Source organism: Acomys russatus, chromosome 32 (assembly GCF_903995435.1).
Source record: "Acomys russatus chromosome 32, mAcoRus1.1, whole genome shotgun sequence".
Classification (NCBI taxonomy): Eukaryota; Metazoa; Chordata; class Mammalia; order Rodentia; family Muridae; genus Acomys; species Acomys russatus.
Window position 1 is genome coordinate 47,619,228 of NC_067168.1, and position 22,482 is coordinate 47,641,709.

The 22,482-nt window shown below is 49.5% G+C and overlaps 1 protein-coding gene and 1 pseudogene across 1 annotated transcript in view; one reads left to right on the plus strand and one right to left on the minus strand.

Moving 5' to 3' along the window:
- The window catches only part of Ano10 (anoctamin 10), a 104,405-nt gene extending 100,086 nt beyond the window's left edge, over positions 1-4,319 (minus strand). The window contains exon 1 of the mRNA XM_051140251.1: positions 4,165-4,319. Within this exon, the coding sequence (XP_050996208.1) occupies positions 4,165-4,303 (139 nt within the window). The 5' untranslated portion in view covers positions 4,304-4,319. The remainder of the gene's footprint in view (positions 1-4,164) is intronic.
- A 7,098-nt stretch (positions 4,320-11,417) lies between these two features.
- LOC127184161 (60S ribosomal protein L36a-like) lies at positions 11,418-11,725 on the plus strand (annotated as a pseudogene).
- Positions 11,726-22,482: the final 10,757 nt, after the last annotated feature.

A 22,482-nucleotide genomic window follows, 5' to 3' on the forward strand; every position in this document is an offset into this window, starting at 1 on the left:
GGGCTGGGCTGCACAGGTGTAGAGCTGGGCTGCACAGGTGTAGAGCTGGGCTGGGCTGCACACACAGGTGTAGAGCTGGGCTGGGCTGCACAGGTGTAGAGCTGGGCTGGGCTGCACAGGTGTAGAGCTGGGCTGGGCTGCACACACAGGTGTAGAGCTGGGCTGGGCTGCACACACAGGTGTAGAGCTGGGCTGCGCTGCACACACAGGTGTAGAGCTGGGCTGGGCTGCACACACAGGTGTAGAGCTGGGCTGGGCTGCACACACAGGTGTAGAGCTGGGCTGGACTGCACACACAGGTGTAGAGCTGGGCTGGGCTGCACAGTTGTAGAGCTGGGCTGGGCTGCACACACAGGTGTAGAGCTGAGCTGCGCACACAGGTATAGAGCTGGGCTGGGCTGCACACACAGGTGTAGAGCTGGGCTGTGCCGCACAGTTGTAGAGCTGGGCTGGGCTGCACACACAGGTGTAGAGCTGGGCTGGGCTGCACAGGTGTAGAGCTGGGCTGTGCCGCACAGGTGTAGAACTGGGCTGCACACACAGGTATAGAGCTGGGCTGGGCTGTACAGGTGTAGAGCTGGGCTGGGCTGCACAAGTGTCACATCTCCACAGTGCTCTGTTGTTTGTCTTTCCCAATGTGCACCTCTTTTGCCTTCAAGTCCCAGCTCTGTGTGTTCTGTAAAGAAAACCGAAGCTTCCTCTCCGAGCTTGAGGAAGGCCACTCTACGGAGGAGTCTTGGTGTAACCTCCAAGAGGACTAGATGCCAATACTGCTTTGAAAAAGTGTGGCGCGTCAGCTGATTCTTGTTGTTAGCATACAGGCAGTTCCACTGGCCTGCTCTCAGGGACCTAGCAACTGCTTACATCATCACCTGCCACTGCCACCAAGTGTGTACTAAGGATAAAAAGGCCAGCCAGCCAGCACAGCTTTCTCCCTGTCCTCTCTCTTTCCCTCGCTGTCCCCATGGCTCTGGTCCCCATCTGTCTGCCTCTGACCCTCTCCCAGGCCCTCACTCCTCTCCCCGCAATAAACCTCTTTTACACAAGATCTGTTGCATGGGACACATCCTGGCACAGGGCCACCAAAGCTACTCCCTCTCGCCACATTAGATTTCATAACACTCACCACTTGCTTTCACTTGCCAAAGTTTCTGTCTTACCTATTGCCTAGTCTACACTGAACAATTCTAGTCCGGGCACTCTGGGTAAATCTCCCCTTGACACACTGACATGAGGGAAACCCTGTCAACAGCTGTACTAGAATGGCCTCTCTGTACTCTGACCTTCCCACTGTTGGCTAAGCTGTTTGCATGTCCAGACCCCTGGACCGATCCCTTCCTTCAAAAATGAGAAGCATCCCACTGCCTCATTGGAAGCTCTTGAGAAGTCTGACCCTTTGCCCTGGACCTAGTTTTGTTTCCGTTTTGCCCGCAAGTCTGTTGTGCCTTAGTCCTCAGGGTCCTGCAGCTGGTCACAGGGTACACCCTCTCTCTGTGGTGGTTTGGATGCTTGGCCCACAGGAAGTGGCGTTGTTAGGTGGCTGGGCCTTGTTGGAGGAAGGGGGTCAGTGTGGGTCAGTGGGCTTGAGGTCTCCTGTGCTCCCGCTCTGCCCAGTGTGGAACCAGAGCCTCCTCCTGGCTCCCTGTGGATCAAGGTGTAGAACTCTGGGCTCCTCCAGCACCACACCTGCCTGCAAGCTGCCATGCTTCCTGCCACGGTGATAATAGACCTCTGAAAGTGTAAGGCGGCACCAATTAAGTGTTTTCTTTTATAAGAGTTGCCTTGGTTATGGTGTCTCTTCAAGGCAATAAACCCCTCAGGCATTGCCAGGGAGCTGGACCAAGTCCTGAGATGCCCTTTATTAACTGCTTCTCCTCAGTTCCCCATCTGTTCCTTGACGTGGTGTGTGCACCCCATCCCTTGACATGGTGTGTGCACCCCGTCCCTTGACATGGTGTGTGCACCCCGTTCTTTGATGTGGTGTGTGCACCTGTCCCTTGACGTGGTGTGTGCACCCTGTTCTTTGATGTAGTGTGTGCACCTGTCCCTTGATGTAGTGTATGCACCCCATCCCTTGCCGTGGTGTGTGCACCCCGTCCCTTGACATGGTGTGTGTACCCCATCCCTTGACATGGTGTGTGCACCCCAGGCTGGCCCCCCTTAGTTTCTTTGCCCTCACATTTTGCTTTTTGTTCTTGGCGGTCTTGCTAATGTTATCTCAACCACTGTATGATTTTTCACATGGGATTTTATGTTTTCACTTTGTAAAAGTTGCTTTTCCTACAAGGCCATCTTTCTGTGTCACTCTTCATTTGTGGTGGCTTCTGTGTCTGTCCCCGAGGGCTCTGCAGCCTCCTCCTCACACTTGCTGCTTTTCATCCCTTTCACAGGCCCCTTCTGGCAGTCTTCCTTGTTTAAGAAAGGAACACCAAGGGGCTGAGGTGCATTCATGGAGTGTTCCCTTAGGGGGCAGAGGCCTCAGGGATGCTTCCTAGAGGGACACTTCCTGGTTTCTCTGTGACTCTTTCTTTCATCCTGGATGGATTAGATGCCCCTGAGAAATTCAATATTCCTCCTGGACTGTTGGAAAGCTTGTCCTTGCATTTTGGAAAGTAAATTAGATGTGTGGAGGGAGCAGAAAATGGTATCCCTCTTCAAAGGGAGCTGACCTTGAGGCTCCTGGGCAGCACCCTGTGGAAGCTGTGGAGACCCTGCAGCTCTCCAGGAGCCACACTGTCCCCCCTTTTCTCCAGGAGCCACACTGTCCCCCATTTCTCCAGGAACCACACTGTCCCTCATTTCTCCAGGAGCCACACTATCCCCCCATTCTGGGGCCTCTAGGATGCCAGGCTGCTGCTCAGTCATCTCAGAGCCAAAGAATTTTATATTTTTTAAAATACTTCTTTTTAAAATAGTTCTATTTTAAAAAATAGTTGTTGTTATTGTTATTGTTTTGCTTGTTTTCTTTTATTTACCACAGTTTTAGCAGGAATTTGGAGACAATAAAATCAAACCATGGGATAGTAAACACGCACCCTCGCCCTGGGGGATCCAAAGTGCTTTCTCCTACAGTAGCTTACTGGGGCACTGTAGCTGTCCTTTCCCCCCTCCCCAGTGTCCCTGAAGACACAGGAGCAGAGCAAAGGAAGCTGGAAACTCACTGGGATTACTCCTAAATCACAGAAATATCAAGAGGAGGCTCCAGTCCAATTAAAAGTATCTCAAATTTCAGCAAGCAAAAATTGAACTCTTTGGTTCATTACTATTCTTTCTTTCTTTCTTTCTTTCTTTCCTTCCTGGTTTTTCGAGACAAGGTTTCTCTGTGTAGCCTTGTCTGTCCTGGACTTGCTTTGTAGACCAGGCTGGCCTTGAACTCACAGCGATCCACCTGCCTCTGCCTCCCAAGTGCTGTGATTAAAGGTGTGCACTACCACACCCGGCTTGGTTCATTACTATGAAAGGCATAATTTATTCCCACTTTCATTCAAGAAATCTGTTCTTAAGGCAACAGTTGACAGTCACCATCACTGTCAGGCGCATGACTTCTGTCTGCAGCTGGCACAGCATGTGGCTCTGTGTGTTTTGAAGGTTGTCTGCTGGTCCAAACCCTAATGTTTTCACCAGCCCAAGCTCCTGTTGCTCTTCAAGAGGGATAAGCCATAGCATCTGACGTTACCTCCACCATCCTATAAAATGCTGTCAAAGTGACCCCAACCCTTTGCTTTCCCTTCCTTTATTACAGCAGCTACAATTAGGGTTCACATGGGTGAGCTGCACGCTGCTCTGACAGTTCAGCCTCTAACTGGATTCTCGTGTCTGTTGTCCCCCCGTGGGCAGTAGTGTTTACAGGCAGAGACCAGATGCATCCCATCCACAGGCATCACAAGCACCCATGATGCTCAGCCCACCACGGCCATGTCTACTCGCACGGAAACCACTCATGATCCTCCTACCATGTGCAGACTCCCACTGGGCACTGTGTTAGGCGTGGCCTTTAGAAACGGGAGGAAAGCTCTTACAGGGTTTCACAATCTAGTGTTGATTTAAGATCTCTTGTCAAGCCCCAACAGGAGATACAGGGCCCCAAGATGGCATGTGTGACACACTGCGGACATGCATCAGTCACTATCATGACCAAGCTGAGAGAATAACTATTTCACTAACCTCCATCTTTCTTTTTAGCGATAATTCTGTTTTTGAGCCACTCTTTGGTTTCTTCTTTGACATCCTGGGCGAGTTCTATGACCACTAGAGGTGTGAAGGAGCTCTCGCAAGTATCCAGCGTTGATAAAGTCACTCTCATCTTTGACAAACTTACTGAAAATTAAAACAAAAAAGCAAAATCCAGTTATTCTGAGGGAAAAGCAATATGCTACCCACTGCCTAGCCCAGCTAGGCAGAGCCATTAGAGGAACATCCTCTCGAACTACACAAGCGAAACATGACACTCTGAGGAAGAACACAAGCCAGGACTCCTACCTCAGGACGGCAGGTGAGGGACTTAGACACCCTTCTGCAGAAGACAAGACAAAACACACTTGTACACGCACATGCACACACATGCGCACACACACACACACACACACACAAACCTTTCTATAGAAGACAGAACACACTTGCACATGTACATTCATACACACACACGCACACACTTTTTTAAAAAAAATTTTGAGACAAGCTCTCACTATGTATCCTTGGCTGGCTTGGAACTTGCTATGTACATAGACTAGGCTGGCCTCACACTCACAGCGATCCCCCTGCCTCTGCCTCCTGACTGCTGGGATTAAAGGTGTGCACTATAACTTCACTGCTGATGGTGCCCACAACCAAGGGGAACACGGTAGAGCTGTGTTTCCTGGGAGCAGCTGCCAAGCTAGGGCAAGGATTCTGTCAGTTGGGAGAGGCTCCCTTAACTGAAGGCCCACTGCACAGGAGGGGCTGGCCCAAGTGTCTACTCACCTAAGTCCACAAGTCCTCCTAATACATACACGATTTATTACTTTTTCCTCCTTTCTTTTTTATAAAAGAATTAATCAATTTGTATGTATCCCTGTGAGTATATGCTCGAGGGTGTGTGTGTGTGTGTGTGTGTGTGTGTTTTCAAGAATGCAGGCCTTTGGATCCTTCAGAGTTTTGGGTATTTATGGGGCCCCAGTTTGCTTGTTACATTGTAGATGTTGGGGCTGAACTCTTCAGCAAAATTAATGTTTCAAGGATAACAAAAGCTAAAAAAAAAAAAAAAAAGGTGTTTTTTTTTTTTTTAATTAAAAAACAAAACAAAAAACTAAAAAGACTATTCAGCTGCCACAAAACAACCTGATGAGGGGTCTCACTCTCTAGTTACTGGTGCAGAGAAAGTGATTCAAACTAGAGACTCAACAGAACCAGGGGACTGGGGGGGGGGGGGGGCGGAGCCCAAGGCTCCTCCTGAAGTTCTTGTTGCAGGTTAGGGATGGAGAAGCTATGGTAAGCAAGCAGAGCAGTTCTCATGGCTTTCACCAGCTGTGCCTCTGGGCAGACAGTCTGTATCACAGCAGGGGGCTGAATGGGGCTGTTTGCATAAAGTCTGGAGAAAAAGGAAGCCTCTAGCCTGAGGCATTCCCTGGGCAGAAGGCTTTCTTTTCCTGGGGGAGTAAACAAAGGTCTAATGGGCAGAGTACACACACAGCAGGATGCTGTCTACAACTCTGAAGAGAGACTAAGGACTGAGAGGGTCCAGCCACTGACAGGGCAGTGGCTGCAGCTGAACCAATGGTGGACACTGATGGCAGTTCCCCCCCCCCCCCCCCCCCCCCCGCCACCCTTGTCTAGACTACCTGCCCTTGTGTGCTGGCGTTACATGGACACAGGCTAAATTCCAGCAACTGGTATGTGAGAAACCAAGACCTATAGGCCAGAGCCTCCAGGGAGGGGCCAGCCCTCCTCCAGGCTTTTCTCTCCCTTTCCAGGAACGCATGGGATGGTAGAGACATAACCATCTGGTTTCCTATATCACAAGAGAGGAGTTACCCTGCCGGCTTCTGCTCGTGAACTCTGATGCACACAGGGAGAGCTAACACTTGGCTTCCTCTCACTACTAAACCTTTTGCTTTCTTTCTGTAGCTGGGGCTTTGGTGCCTCTTGTCACCTGACGTAATAGTCATTTTCTTCAGGGCTGTGACCAGGAACTTAACAGGAAACAACTTAAGAGAGAAAGAACTGATTCTGGCTCACAGTCTGCGGAGACACAGTCTTTGATGGTAGGGACAGATGGCAACAGCTCCACAGAGCAGGACCCTGAACGAGCAAAGCAGAGGAAGTAAGCTGAGCGCCTGCATCCCGAAGTATCTGCTTCTTGACTTGAGATGGCAGGGAATGTGATACTGCCACGCCATATGACACTGCCACGCCTCTCAACCATGACGCATCACCTCCTGTGTAAACTGTGAGCTAGGCTGGGCGTGGTGGCACACGCCTTGGATCCCAGCACTCAGGAAGCAGAGGCAGGCAGATCTCTTGTGAGTTTGAGGCCATCCTGATCTACAGAGTGAGTCCAGAACAGCCTGACTGTTAAGCAGAGAAATCATTTTTGAATAAACAATCAAACAAACAGTGAGCTAGACCCAACAACAATCCACAGGGGCCTCTAAACCTGACCCTTTACTTACCAGGTGCTCTTAAGGTTAGGTGTGCCTCCATCAGTTTCAAGGACTACAAAGTCTGAAAGCAGGTCTGCGCACAGACCTACACTGCCGGCTCAGCGGCGACAATCCCTGCAGGCCTCTGAGGAGTCTGCCAGCTGCAGGCAGACTGCAACCAGAAGACTGGTTTCCTTCCCAGCAGGAGAGCACAGAGCCACACTCCTGTCCTGTGGCTGAGGCACTGGTGGTTTCATAGCAGGGGGGGGTGGTAGGGCACCGAGCATCCCCATAGCATCTGCACTATTGAGGCCAAAGCAAAAGGGCCACGGGCTGGAAGCCTGAGCTACATGGCGAGTTTAAAGAAAGTGGGGAAACAGCGGTCTACTAGGAGAGTGCGAGGCTTGGCTCATGGCCTCCACATCATAATAGCAACCACGACAAACATGCATTATGTACTTGCTACAGCCACAGAGCCTAAGAGTAAGAGAGAGAAAGCAACAAGTGAGACCTGGCGAGGCTCACTTGCTAACAGAAGCACCTAGTCTAGCAGCGAGCATCCTAGCATCCGGTTATCACAGAGTGAGCTCAGGGAAGAGGATCCAGGAGGCAAAGAAGACTGAAAGGGGGACCGGAGGGGTCTATAATGGTGGCCGGGGAGTGACAGCCTTCTGTTAGTCACATATAAGCACAAGGCTTCCAACTGAATTGCGTGGAAACTCTGGGAGGAGAAAGAGCAGAGTATGACATGCATCAAAGGTCAGCACAGCAAAGCATGGTCACGCTGCCTGATGTGGCTAATCGCCTACGTCATTCACAGGTACTGGCTCGTAAAGCCATCTTGCTGAGAAGCCAGAACACGCCTCTCTTCAAGCAGGTCTATGAGCACTCCTGGAACCCATAAAAAACATCCATCCTCACCTAAGAGACTCTGTGTCACTCATTACCCAAGGCAGGCCCTTAACAGCATTGTATGGCAAGCAAGTGTTAATATATATCACCTGCAAGTTCTAGAAATTAACAGGGGGAAAAAACCCACATCAAACACAAAAACACAACTCTCAAAAGGAGTGTACCAACCACATCTGAAAAGACATCCAAGGTCACTAGTAAAACAAAAGGTAACAAGATACATTCCCATTTCCAATTTGCCAGAAGATAAATGTCTACACAGTAACATCAGTGTTATTCCCTTAAATTTACTCCAAGAAGAAAAGTAAATAAAACGTATTTTTACTTAGATGTTCATTTTTATGTAGATGTTCATTACTACTATATCAATAAAATGTATCTCTAAAGGGTCTTGGGACCAAATATGAAAAGCTCAGTATTTTATTTTATTTATTTGTGTACTTATGCAAAAAAAAAAAAATCCTGAGCTGTGCATTGTGGCTCACACCTTTAATCCCAGCACTCAGGAGGCAGAAGCAGGTAGATCACTGTGAGTTTGAGGCCAGCCTGGTCTACAAAGTGAGTCCAAGACAGCAAAGGCTACACAGAGAAACCCTGTCTTGAAAAAAACAAAAAACACACACACAAAAAGAAAGAAAGAAAGAAAAATGAAATGAGAGAAACAAACAACCTGATATCCAAACATTGCCCAACAGCTGACTGAATACCTGTGCCATGGCAGGACCACACATGATAGGAAAGGGATCCAACTATGTTCATAAAGTTATAGTTAGTTATTAATAGCTGGCCACTGCTTTCACAACGTAAGAAAACTGGACTCAGGACTCCATGTAGAACGCACACTAAACGCACAATAACGTCAGCAGATGTGAGCTGAGTTCAAAGCCCAGAATTCACATAAAAAGCCAGTGTGGACCTGCACATGTGTGACCTCCGAGCCATGGCAGAACAGAGATAAGGGGTCTCTGTAGCTTGCTGGCCACCATCATGGTTCCAGGAAGAGGCCTGTCCCAAAGGGATAAGGCATGGAAGGGTCAAGTCAGAATCCCAGTTCTTCCTCTGACCTCAGAATGGAAGTACACAGGAATGCACGCCTGCCACACATGCACACCAGCCACACATGTTCACACACATACACACCAGCCACACATGTTCACACACATACACACCAGCCACACATGTTCACACACATACACACCAGCCACACATGTTCACACACATACACACCAGCCACACATGTTCACACACATACACACCAGCCAGTTCACACACATACACACCAGCCACACATGTTCACACACATACACACCAGCCACACATGTTCACACACATACACACCAGCCACACATGTTCACACACATGCACACCAGCCACACATGTTCACACACATGCACACCAGCCACACATGTTCACACACATACACACCAGCCACACATGTTCACACACATACACACCAGCCACACATGTTCACACACATACCTGCCATACATGTTCACACACATACACACCAGCCACACATGTTCACACACATACCTGCCATACATGTTCACACACATACACACCAGCCACACATGTTCACACACATACACACCAGCCACACATGTTCACACACATACACACCAGCCACACATGTTCACACACATACCTGCCATACATGTGAACATACACACCTATCATACATGTGCACCCAGACACCGGCCATACATGTGCACATGCAACACACGCACGCACGCGCACACGCACGCACGCACACACACACACACACACACACTTTTAGTTCCATCACAGGTGTCAGAAGGGCTTAGGCTCCACTGTCAGTAACACAAATCCTGAGAAAGGATAAGGGCAGCAGACAGCCCTGGCGATCAGTCCTGTTGCTATGCTCAGCTACACGGCAGTTGTGCCATCCACCAGACCACAGTGAACCAGACCGCTCGCCTACAGAGCACCCGCACCCTCCACCACCGGCAGTCTTTGCTTCTCCCCTCTGTTCAGAATACTTGTGCCCTCACCACAGTAGCACTAACATGGTCTCTCTTGACCCCCTTTTTCATATGATGACACCTCTTGGCGGCCCTGTCTGGGGTTCCCTATACCTCTCTGTGCTCTAGATGCGGGAGGTATGTGGGTGTGACAGGCCTTTATGTTGTAATAACTGGCAGGAGGCCACTAGTCTGTGCCACTCTTCCTTGGCCCACTGGCAGCCCTGAAAGCTTGAGTAAGGGGTGTGTGGTGAGAAACAGCCTCGGCCTACACTGAGATCTGTGACCAAAGGTCGCAGTGGACATTTGCTGTACCATGGCCACACGGAGTGAACAGAGTCAGACAGGAGTGTGAGCGCAGCAGCCATAGCTGTGGCAGGGGCCATCTAAACCTCCAGGGCACTGTGGGGTAGGGTGGTTTTCTCTTCTGTGTCCAGCACACCCCGTCAGGACAACAGTGAGAGCGACCTGAAAGCTGAGCAGCCAAGGTTTCCCAGGGCCTGCATGGGCTCCTGACTGCTGTGCTGGGCTCTTCTTTCATGTGTTACCAACAGAGTACAGACACCCGCTTGAGAAGTGGATACACCCATTTTCACACTGGCCCACAAGAGGCAGCTCCAAAGGGTGTTTAAGGTGAGGAGAAGTCGCTGAGCTCCCTGGGAGGCGCTATGGTGGGGGGGCCTGAGGGGGAGCAGTTGTGTGCATGGAAGGGATACTACGTAAGACCCAGCAGAGAGTAAGGGTGCTGTGTTCTCTGGGCATTATGTTCGTCATTAATTTATGTGAAACAGTGGAACTGTCACAAATTCCCAGGCTATGAAGGAAACTGCACAGCTGCGTCGTCATGAACCATTTTATCAAGCTGGAAGTGGTGGCACAAACCTGTGCTCCCAGCACTCTGGAGGCTAAAGCCAGCCAGAGGGTGGCAAATTGAGGCCAGCTGGGCCACAGAGAGTTCCAGAACACTCTGAGTCACAGAGTGAGATCCTGTTCCAACAGCCCCACCTGATTTCACCCACACACACCCACCTTATTTCATGCTCAAGGAAAAACAGGACCAAGTTACTCTCAGCGGTGAAGCAGTCGGAGCATCTGAGTGAGAAGCAAATGAGAGTGCTGCACGCACGCCCGAGGGAAGACTGTGATTTAAATCACCAGGCTCAAACACTTATGGAGAAGGAGTTGGCACTTGGCACTCTGCCTCACAAGGGATCCCTGGTGAATTCCTATCCTAATGAAGAAGTGAAGACACTTGGATTTCCTCATCAGTCCTATTCTGGGATGTGGGGGTGACTTGGAATTGATATTAAGCGCAGAAAGCTATACTGTTGGGAAGGTGGCTCAGTCAGTAGATTGCTCACCGCGGGAGCATGAGGATACGAGTTCAATCCCCAGAGCTGACATTAAAACGCTGGCGCGCCAGGTGTGGTGGCGCAGGCCTTTAATCACAGCACTCGGGAGGCAGAGGCAGGCAGATCACTGTGAGTTCGAGGCCAGCCTGGTCTACAAAGCAAGTCCAGGACACAGAGAAACCATGTCTTGAAAAGAAAATAAATAAATAAGTAAATAATAAAATAAAACGCTGGGGCACTGGGGCTAGAGAGATGGCTCAACAGGACCCAGGCTCAATTCCCAGCACCCATGTAGCAACTCACAACTGTCTGTAGCTCCAGGTCCAGAGGATCTGACACCCTCTCTCTAGTGCACATAAAACAAAATACATTTTAAAACCACACTAGGCAAGTTAAGCATGAGCTTGTAATCGTGGTGCTGGGCAGGGAGAGACAGGTGAGACCCTGGGGCTCCCCAGCCACCTGAACAGCTCTGCACCTGCCTGTCCTGTCTGGGAGGATGCCTTCATTAAAAGCTAAGGACAGCTTTCTGAGCCAATAACACTTCTGCCAACATGGTGAATGTTCCTAAGACATGCTGGACATTTTGCAAGAAATGTGGCAAGCACCAACCCCACAAAGTGACACAGTACAGGAAGGCCAAGGATTCCTTACATGCTCAAGGAAAGCGGCGTATGACGGGAAACGGAATGGCTATGGTGGGCAGACTAAGCCTATTTTCCGCAAAAAGGCTGAAACTACAAAGAAGATTGTGCTGAGACTGGAGAGTGTGGAGCCCAGCTGCAGATCTAAGAGGATGCTGGTTATTAAGAGAGGCAGGCATTTTGAACTGGGAGGCGATAAGAAGAGAAAGGGCAAGTGATCCAGCTCTAAGGTGACGTTGTTATGAAAACAATAAGTCATGAGCTTTGACTCACCTCATTTCATTGCAGTTGGTCTTTTGGGAAGGAATAAAGAAAGCGGGGGGGGGGGGGGAAGAAGAAGAAGAAGAAGAAGAAGAAGAAGAAGAAGAAGAAGAAGAAGAAGAAGAAGAAGAAGAAGAAGAAGAAGAAGCAGCTAAGGCCACGCCACAGCTGCGTACAACCCTAGATCCTAGCATGTGCGAGAGACTGCTTCATTCTGACTGAGGTCTGCAGGCCACTTAATGGAGCTGGCTCATGCTGGGTTTCTGTGTTTGAGAATTATTATTCTCAGAGTATATAAGGAGTTAGCATCAGGGAACGTGACACACTCTAAACCCTAAAATTTTGGCAGATATTTTAAAAACCAAAATCATTTCAAAATAAAAACCATTTAAGGCATCTCTTCCCCGCCAAATCCCTTTTTCCCCTTTCCAACAGGTACACGTAAAAGCTCCCATGCAGTCAGAACAACAGCCTTGGGCCACAGGGAACCCTGTCTGAGAGTGTCTACTGCTCTGATAAACACCAGGACAAAAGGAACTGGGCAAGGGAGGGGTTACTCGGCTTCCATCATCAGGGAAGCCAGGAAAGGAATGATGGCCGGAACTGAAGAGGAGGCCATGGAGGAGTGCTGCTTGTTGGCTTGCTCAGCTCGCTTTCTTACACAACCCACCCAGCTGCTTAGGGATGGCCCACCCACAGTGGGGGAAGACCCGGGGCTCCCTCATCAATCATAATCAAGAAAACGACCCACAGACTTGTTTTTCCTGTCAATTTGCTCAGATGAGGATAGCTTGTGTCCAGTTGAAATCAACAACCACACACACACACACAAAAAAAAACCAAACAACAACAAAAAACAGCAGCAACAACTGAAAAACAACAACCAGGACAAACAGCATTCTGATCTGGCATCTTCCAAAAACAAAGATGTTACTGTGTGTAAAAGCAGAAAGCTTCAGAGTAGCAGAGATTGCATTTAAACACTCGTCAAACATAACTGCCTTCATCATCTCTAATTCTTCACCTCCCAGCATGTATTAAACACTTAGCTGAAATACTAATATTACTTTTAAGTGAGTAGCTGGTTATTCAGTGTGAATTTTTAGTGATCAAGGGTAAAGGAGAATAATGAGAAAATGTTCAGTTGGAAAAAGTCAGTATCGGAACCCCACCCCACAGTGTAATATGTATATTTAGGTACACAAAAGTATAAAAAAAATCGGTTTGGCAAGATGGTTGGAGGCGGGGAAGGGGCGGGCTTGCCGCCCAAACAGACTGAGTTCTAGTCCTACAACTCACATAAAGATGGAAGGAGAGAATTGGCTCCCAAAATTTGACCCCTGACCTCTACACACATTCCATGGCTTGTGTACACCCACATTCACACACACACACACACACACACCCCTACTAAATATACAAATCAGGAAGAAAGAAAAATGCTAACTAGAGGCCAGACAATTCGGGGCATTTCTACAAAGCATTTCTACACAGCCTTTATACTTTCAACTTTATCTTTTCTTTGTTCCAACTTTTCTAGTTTTCCTCTTCACACACACACACATACACATCAACTCACATTGAATACACCAGGTCTTGTCTACACCTGTCCGTTATCCTGGGTCTCGAGAACCTAAATTTGGACCCCAGGCCACACCTTAAGCCACACAGTAGAGAGCTTCTGGAACTCCTAGCTGGGGAGGCAGAAGCCAGAGCCACTGAGGAGCTGTAGGGCCGAGTCGCCCAGAGCAGGCAGCACAGCAGCGAGCACTGAAGAGGCAGGAGGCAGGCAAGGGTCCACACCTGTGGCCCTCCGACCTACACAAGCCCGCGGGTTTCCTCGTGCCTGCACTCACACATGAACACGAACACACAAAGTTTTTAAAAAACGAGCTATATGCCTGGTAAAGTCTCTGTGAGTGCACTCGGGACTTCTTCACGCCAGGTGGAGAGAGCCTCAGCTAAGGGTTGCATTTAAAGCTGTTGCAAGTGAAGACAGAAAGAACCCTTAGGACCGGCTAGTCCTCTGAGGTTAGCGTGACTTTAAGTGAAAAACCAGGCGGCTCACGTGCACTGGAAACTTTTAAAACCCACAGGATTCAATTACACGTCCAGGGTTTCAGGGAATGCCATACAACTGTGAAGTAGGAATGGATTTGAAAAAGACAGGACGTCTTCACAACACCCCAGCTGAGGGACGCGCACAGTGGGCCAGTCAGAAGCCTCGAACCGGATCTGTCCGCCACCTTAGAGCCTCCAGGGAGGTGTGACTCAGAGCCGCCGGGCCGAGGCCTCGCTCAAGGCCACCAGTCTTCCTCCCCGAAGTGTCAATCAGAGCAGCCTGGCCCCCCGGAACCCCACGCGTCAATCAGAGCTGGCCCCGCCCCAGGCCTGACGCCAGTCCCAAGCCGGCAGACATCCCCCTGCCTCCGCAGGCTCTCTCACCCTTGCGGATCTCTAGCCCCGCCCTGTGCGGTTGTGTCTCTTTCTGGGGGTTGAGGGGAAGGGATCCCCGGCGGGCCCACCGCACCGGCTGCACCCCCACCCCACTCACTCACCGGCCGCCCAAGCAACGTCCTCGGGGGCTGCCCCAGCCGGGAGAACCGGGCTCGCCGCGCTAGGGCGGGGCAGACGGGGGATGGGAGACCGGGAGGGGCGGGGCCTTCCGGCTGTCACTCCGTCTGGGGGCGGGATCACGGTGAAGGGGGCGGGGCCTTCGTGGTTATAGGTCAGGAGGAGGGGCGGGGCCCTGAGGGCTGTCATTTTGGTGGGAGGGGGCGGGGCTGCATGGGCGGGGCCTCTCGCCGGCGGTCTGTGTAGTGAGATAGGGATGGAGCAGCTGTGACGGGTAGAGGCGGTAACGCGGCGAGCGGGGCGGGGCCTGGTCTGTTGTCACTCCGAGGGAGAGGCGGAGCCTCGGCGGAAGGGGTGGGGCCTCACTGGCCGGCCTTGTATTGGAATGGGGTGGGGCCTCACTGGCTGGGAATGGAAGGGACTTAGGCCTCCTTTTTCTTAATTAGACCAGAATCCAGTGTGAGCACAAGTCTCGTTTTAGTTGTACCCGACTTCCAGGTGATGAGAAGCTCAGATCATATTTATTACTGAAACCTCACCTTGCAGTGATCCATAGTGTCCCCGTCCCCTGCACTTCCTACCCTCCACACTCCCCTGCTCCAGGTTCCCTTGGCCAAGCAGGGCAAGCTAGGCAAGGCCTCCACCCCGACCCCCCGGGGTGTTCCGTGCTGGAGGATGCTCTCCTAGCCCCCTGACCGCCCTAAGGAGCAATTCTGGGCTGTTTCAGCAGGGTCCTGAAGCTCCTTTCTGAAAACCAAGGCAAAACGTCCATGAACACTAACAATTAGAGTCAATTGGCCACTCGGTAGCCTTGTGGATTCTATCTGCAGAGCCCTGTTTTCTCACTCCCTGAACTTACTTGTACTTAACTTCATCTTTTGGTATTTGATTAGAAAAGTTCGAAAAATGTCGTTTGGATGGAATATTTTTAAAGTCCTTTTTGCTCAGTCTTTATTCTGGAGATTGAATCCAGAGCCTTGCGTGTGCTAGAGAAGAGATTTTTTCCGTTGGCCTGTATCTGCAGCCCTCATGAGGGTAATCTTATCACCTCAAAATTAAGAAAACCTGGTTCCGCTGTGTCAGTGGCACACACTTTTGCAGTCTCAGCTACTGGATGGAAGATCACTTGAACCCAGGGAGCTGCAGAGCAGGCTGAGCAGTGTAGTGAGACGCCCCCCCCCCCCCCCCAGTTAAACAAAGAGCACAAGTTCTGATCCCACGCGGAAGGCGAGACTGAGGGGAGGCATCCTGCTGCTTGGGTTTTGAGAACCGGACACAACCTGAAGAGGGAGTGTTAAGAAACGGCCTCCGTCAGGCAGGCTTCTTGGCGTCTGTGGGGCATCTTCTGGATGGTTTGGGCACCATGGGTGGTACCATCCTAAGAGAGTGGGACTTGGCTGTGTCAGGGAGCTGACTGAGCAAGGCAGCAAGCAGTGTTCTGTGGCCCCTGCTTCAGGCCCTGTCTCCAGGAGCCTGCCTCCCCTTCATGGCCGACCTTTCCTCCCTGAGTTGGGTTTGGTCTGCCTTTGAGCAAAGCAGCAAAGAGGCAGGCTGGCATAGGCATGTCTTGGTTATCCTTCGCTGCATAACAAGCCACTATCCGGAACTAGGCCCCTTCAGCTCTGCTCCCCAGGCTCCGTGCTTTCCAGCAGGCTCCCAAGAGCTCCCTCTAGAACACCGGGTCTCATGGATCATGATCCCCTTGGGGGGGGGGTCACATGGGGGGCCACATGACTTTTCCCAGTGGTTGCCTAAGGCCATCAGAAAACACAGATATTTACAGTATGGTTTATAACAGTAGTAAAGTTACAGATATTAAGCAGCAATGAAAGTAGTTTTAGGGTTGGGGTCGTCCCAACATGAGGAGCTGTAATAAGGGTTGAACCCTGAGAAGCACAGCCCCACACGGACAGAGTTTTCTCTCCCTGTCTTAGGTGCTTTCAGCCAGGCCAATCTCAGAAAGGAGAGCAGTTGGGAGTTCACGTCACTTTATCTTGCTCCTTGCTGTTGGATGCTAAGGATTCTCAGGCTTGTTTTATTTCTGATTGTTAGTTACCATTTCAGGCAGACTTCAGATCCATGCCAACAGGTAGTTGAGAGGAAGAAAAAAAAAACCAAAACAATAGGGCTGGAGAGATGGCTTAGAGGTCAAAAGCACTGGCTGTTCTTCCAAAGGTCCTGAGTTCACTTCCCAGCCACCACATGGTGGCTCACAACCATCTATAGTGAGATCTGGTGCCCTCTTCTGGCCTGCAGGCGCTCTTGCAGGGCTAGGGTTAGGGTTAGGCTCTTGCAGGCAAAACACTGTGTATAAATAATAAATAGATAAAAATTTTTTAAGCCAAAACAACAAACACAAGAGGAATCTCATGACTGAGAGACACACTGGCCTCTATTTGGTCTCTGTTTGGGGTTCCCTGTCCATTCCTCCCACTGTCATTTATTTCATTGCTGTTGTATTTTGCCAGATGTTTTAGCAACAGCGAGTGAGGCATCAACTCTAGTGGATCTCCTCTAGTTTGGTCAGAAATGAAACCTTCCAATCCAACTAAAGGGTCGAGGAGACGGCTCCACTGCTGAAGTGTTTGGCACACAAGCCTGAGGACTTGAGTTCAGTTCCCTTCACCCACATAGAAAGCTGGGAGTGGCAGGACATGCATGAAATCTCAGCACAGGAGAGGCAGAGACAGGAGGAACCTGGGGCTTGCCAGACAGCTGGGGAATTCCAGGTTCAAGGAGAGACTATTGAATAATAATAATAATAATAATAATAATAATAATAATAATAATAATAATAATAATAATAATAAAAAGAGTGAGTCATGTTGACCTCTGGCCTACACAAGCATGCACACACAAGTGCACAGGAATGCATACATTTTTATTTCTAGGGATATATATATATATATAATGTAAAGTGTTTTAAGCTGCCTTTCTCTTATTCCAAGTTAATAGCATCTCCTCAAGTGGAGATATTTGCATTTCATTTTCTGTGGACCTTCTACATAGTGTGCCAAATTTTCTTAATATGAAAATTTTTTACATAAGAATGCATAAGAGTACATTCTATATAAGAGTAAAAAAAAGCCCCTTTCCCAAATATAAAAGTCCATCTTTCCTCAGTCCTGCCTTCTGAGTTTCCCTATGCTTTGTGTTTGAGCATTTGGGTTGTTTGTGTTTGTTTCTTCTGCACAAAGAGCCCCTCCCCCATCTCTACCACTTTACTCCAACCACCACCTCCTCCTGTTACACTTAGAAAAGTGTGTGTTTGCACGGTGTGTGTGCGCGTGTGTGTACGTGTGTGTGCGTGTGTGCGTGTGTGTATGTACGTGTGCGTGTGCGTGTGTGTGTACGTGTGTGCGTGTGCGTGTGTGTGTACGTGTGTGCGCATGTGTGTGTGTGTACGTGTGTGCGTGTGCGTGTACGTGTGTGCATGTGTGTGCATGTGCACGTGTGTGTACGTGTGTGTGCGCATGTGTGTGTGTGTACGTGTGTGCGTGTACGTGTGTGCGTGTACGTGTGTGCGTGTGTGTGCGTGTTGTGGTTGGGATATAAGTGTCCCCCACAAGGCTCATGTGTTGAAGGCCTGGCCCCCAAAGCAGGGCCAGAGCCTTAAGGCAGACACTGTGCTGTGATCCTCTGACATGGGGTGATGAACCTGGTGATGACCTCATAATTTGGTGGCGTTACTGAGAAAGGGGCAGATTAGGGGACGGAGACCAGTTGGAGGCTGTAGGAGGACACTGGGGTGCATCCTTGAAAATCCCACATGTCCCTAGCACATCTCTGACCTACCCTCTCCCCTTCCTCTCCCCATCGTCTTCTGCAGGTCAGGGTTAGGGTGTGAATTGCCTTAGCTTGTACCATCTAAAGCCAAACCCCAGGCCACACAATGGCACAGGCTTCCTTGCTGGCAGACTGAGGCCAGCCTACCAGTGTGCGGTTGACTGACCCTTGCTCAGTCCTGCTCTTCAGCCTCCAGTCTCTGCACATTGTCCTCTGGCTTGGACCAGGCTTGTGACCCTCCCCTCCAAGCTCTGTAATCTGGAGTGTCTATCAGCCTTATCTGAGATCCACAATGGTGAGCCTGCCTCTCTGCCAGCCCGCCCACTGGGAACCACTCCCTCTGCTGTTCCTGAGCCTTGTTTTACCTTGTGACACCAAAGGCAGGGGTTTGGTTTTCTGTGTCTCGGCGTGCTTATTCTTCCTGGATGTTTTCTAAGAAAAAAATGACAAAAACTGTCTAATATCCATCCTCTTCAAGCTGCTGTTTCCAGGTCTACAAATGGGAGTTTTACCAGAAAAGTTGAGACAACAGTTCTGGCTTTTTAAAAAGGTTTTATACTTGGCAAACACATTGCAAGACATTTTTTCCTATGAATTATTTTTAAATATTCTCATTGTATAAGAATGACTCACTAGCCGGGCGTGGTGGCGCACGCCATCGATCCCAGCACTCAGGAGGCAGAGGCAGGCGGATCGCTGTGAGTTCGGGGCTAGCCTGGTCTACAAAGTGAGTCCAGAATAGCCAAGGCTACACAGAACAGAGAAATCCTGTCTCAAAACAAAACAAACAAACAGAACAACAAAACAACAACAACAACAACAAAAAACAACCGATGACTCACTAAAAAAACCTCTGGCTATGTCCAGCAAGGCAACTCTGATGCTGCATGGCTCCCAGCTTACCTCAGACCTTTTTACTGTTCTGTTGCTGTGAAGAGGCATCACGACCACGGAAACTCTTGTAAAAGGAAACATCTAGCTGGGGCTGGCTTACAGTTTCAGAGGTTTAGGCCACTGTTATCATGGGGGGTGGGGAGCATGGCAGCGTGCAGGCAGACATGGTCCTGGAGATGTAGCTGAGAGCTCTACATCTGGATCTTCAGGCAGCAGGAAGAGAGAGAGAGAGAGAGAGAGAGAGAGAGAGAGAGAGAGAGAGAGAGAGAGAGAGAGAGACTGGGCCTGGTTTGAGCATTTGAAACCTCAAAGCCCCACCCCCCAGTGACGCACTTCCTCCAACAAGGACACGCCTTCTCCTACAAGTCCATACCTCTTAATTCTTTTCATCCTTTCAAACAATGCCACTCCCTGGTAACTAAGCATTTGTTGTGAGCTGCCATGTGGGTGCTGGGAATCGAACCCAGGGTACTCTGGAAGAGCAGCCAGTTCCGTGTGCTTAACCACTGAACCATCTCTCCAACCTCTAAAATTACATAATTTTTAAAGTGAAAGCTTAGAGCTAGGACGTAGTCCAATCAGTAAAGTACTTGCCTTTCAAGTATGAAGACCTGGTTCATTCATACAACTCATGTCTTAAAAAAAAAAAAGAAAAGAAATGGATGGGTGCCCAGGGCACAGAGGCAGCAGAGAATGGTAGACGATTGCCCAGGCCAGCCGGAATAGCATGATGGCGTTCCAGGCAAGTGAGAGACGCTATCTGAAAAAACCCACAGTGAAAAACAAGGAGGGAAAAACACCCAGGGGTGTTCTCTGCCCCTCCCACACGCACACTCGCTCATTGGCGCACACATGAGCATCCTCACACAGGAACACACAGAAAACACACGACATAAGAAATAAGGTTCTGCGGAGTGATGGATTAAAAAAAAAAGTCTATATAAATAGCAACGTTGCTGGAGAATTACTACTCTGAATGTACAAATTTACATTTAAAATGTAACATCTGACAGTAACCTTTAAACCAAATCAATTATAGTCAAATATTTTTGCACAGTGTTTAAAATGTCTCAACAGAACAAATAGAAATAAATGGGAAAGAAAATGACCTTTAAATGTCATTAAGATGATTTTTTTTTTTTATGTTTTGCATGTCGATATTGAGGAATGGACAACAGAAGCTTATTTCCCTATTTTAAAGATCTGTTCCGTCCATCTGGAAAGGAATGATGGAAATCCTTTGCACTCTCCCTGCAGTATGGGCTGCTGCCCCCTCTTTTTTTGGGGGGGGATGTTAATGTATCACACAGGCATTTTAAATATCTGACTAAACGCACTCCATTAGTTCTGCTGTGTTTGGGTCAGGACTGTTTCACATCAGTGGAATAACCAGACATGTCGGCTCCAGTTGCCTCTTCCATTTCTGGTCTTAGCAGGGAACAGGCTAACCGGCCCACAGGCCTCTTTCCTTCTTCTGTGCGTGTAATATGTTCCTAGGACGGAGCCATTGGCGTACTCGGATCCCTCTGTGAACTTGCTCACCTGAGGAGACGCACACATGGCCAACGCTGGGTAACTTAGCTACAGTTATCAGTGGGGCCAAGGGCAGCAGGGATTTGGAAATCCATCCATGTGTGAGCTAACAAGTTACTCTGTCAAAAGGCATGAGTGGGCAGCCGGGCTAGAGACAAGACAAAGGATGCAGACTCACACCGTTGGTGACTGTCACTGGGGCTTTGTGACCATGCTGGTTCCTGGTATTAACTACGGGGGTCACAAGGAGATCGGGTGGCTTCTGATAACATACAGCTCAATGCTGTCCTCTTCAGAGCTGAAGGCTTCGAGAATTTTTTTTTTTTTTTTTTTTTTTAGGAACTGTATGCAAACTGGGGGTTCATGGCTTTGAAAAAACAAGAATTTCAAGGCTAGCCTGTGGGAAGCCTGTGGGAGTTAAAAAAAATTTTTTTTTATAAAAACGGGGGAAAAGGGCTAAGACACGACTGAGCGGATCTGGAGTCACGTGAGACAACAAACCTTGGGTGCCTGTGAGGGAGTGTCTAGATGAGACAGGCGGAAGTGGGAAGACCCAGCCTAGTGGGAAGACCCAGCCTAGTGGGAAGACCCAGCCTAGTCGGGACTGCGCATCCCAGCTGACGTCATCATCCGCTGAATGAAAAGGAGGAACTGAGCCGAACAGCAGCACCCATTTCATTCTGCTCCCCACAGTGGATGCAGTGTGACTAACACCTCACATTCCTGCCACCCACCATCACGTCCCACCCTCGGTTGTGAGCCAAAGCTTCTTAAGGTGCTTTTTAAAATTGTGTGCGTGTACACACACACACTCACACACACACACTAGAACAATGTCCAGCAGCAGGACAGTATGGCAGAAGACAGGCTGCTGCTGAAATTCGACAGCAGGTTAAGTTGCTTTTGTGGGAGGAATTTCATCCCGGTGACAGGAAGAGCACCTGCTACACAACCTTAGATTTTTTTTTTTTTAATTAAAAGACAGGAAAAGGAAACCTGTTACCTTACCCTCGGGGTCTGCCTGTTTGGTTCAGCGCCCTTCAGGTTCCCTTTATTGCATGCTGAAGACCACGCAAGGAGCACAGTGGCATCACCAGGTGGCAAGGCCTAGAGATTTGGGGACAACATGTGCAGGGGCCCAGGGAGGGTGGATGCAGGTGAGGAAGGGAGGACCTTGAAGTGGTGCTAAGGTAATTATCTTCAGGGGATGCGCTCCCGCTGCTGCAAGAGAGGGGGACCTGGGGGATGGTGTCACAAGCTACTAGGCATCTGTAGGCTTCGAATTTTTTCAAACCTTCTTTATTTGGGGCTTTTGTTTTATTTATTTATTATTATTTTTGTTGTTGTTGTTTTTGTTTTTCGAGACAAGGTTTCTCTGTGTAGCCTTGGCTGTCCTGGACTCACTCTGTAGACCAGGCTGGCCTTGAACTCACAGAGATCTGCCTGCCTTTACCTCTCGAGTGCTGGGATTAAAGGTGTGCGCCACCACACCCGGCTTCCTATTTAGGGTTCTTTAGTGTGTATACTGCCTTTCCAACCCACCCTGCCCCAGATAGGAGAGAAGAGAGGTTAAGGAGAACAGGAGACTCAGTTCCTGGGAGCAATTCCACTGGTGTAGTCATCAGGGTTCCAGTAGACCCACTGAACAGCAAACAAGCAATTCAGCAAAGGCGACAGCAACCTCAGTAGCAGACACCCAGAGCAGCAGCCAGAACTCAAAGCGTGTTCTGGAGCATTTCTCTCTAGGAGCATCTGGAAGTGGAGCAATGAGCAGCCAAACAATAGGAAACGATGATCATATTCTCAGGGTCCACACTAGGATGTTTATCGGTTTGCAAAGACCGCGTCCCCGCAAGAGGCTGCTCCTCGTCTGGTGGGCAAATTTTACCTGTCCTCTCACAAGTCTGCTTCCCATCCCATACTTGGG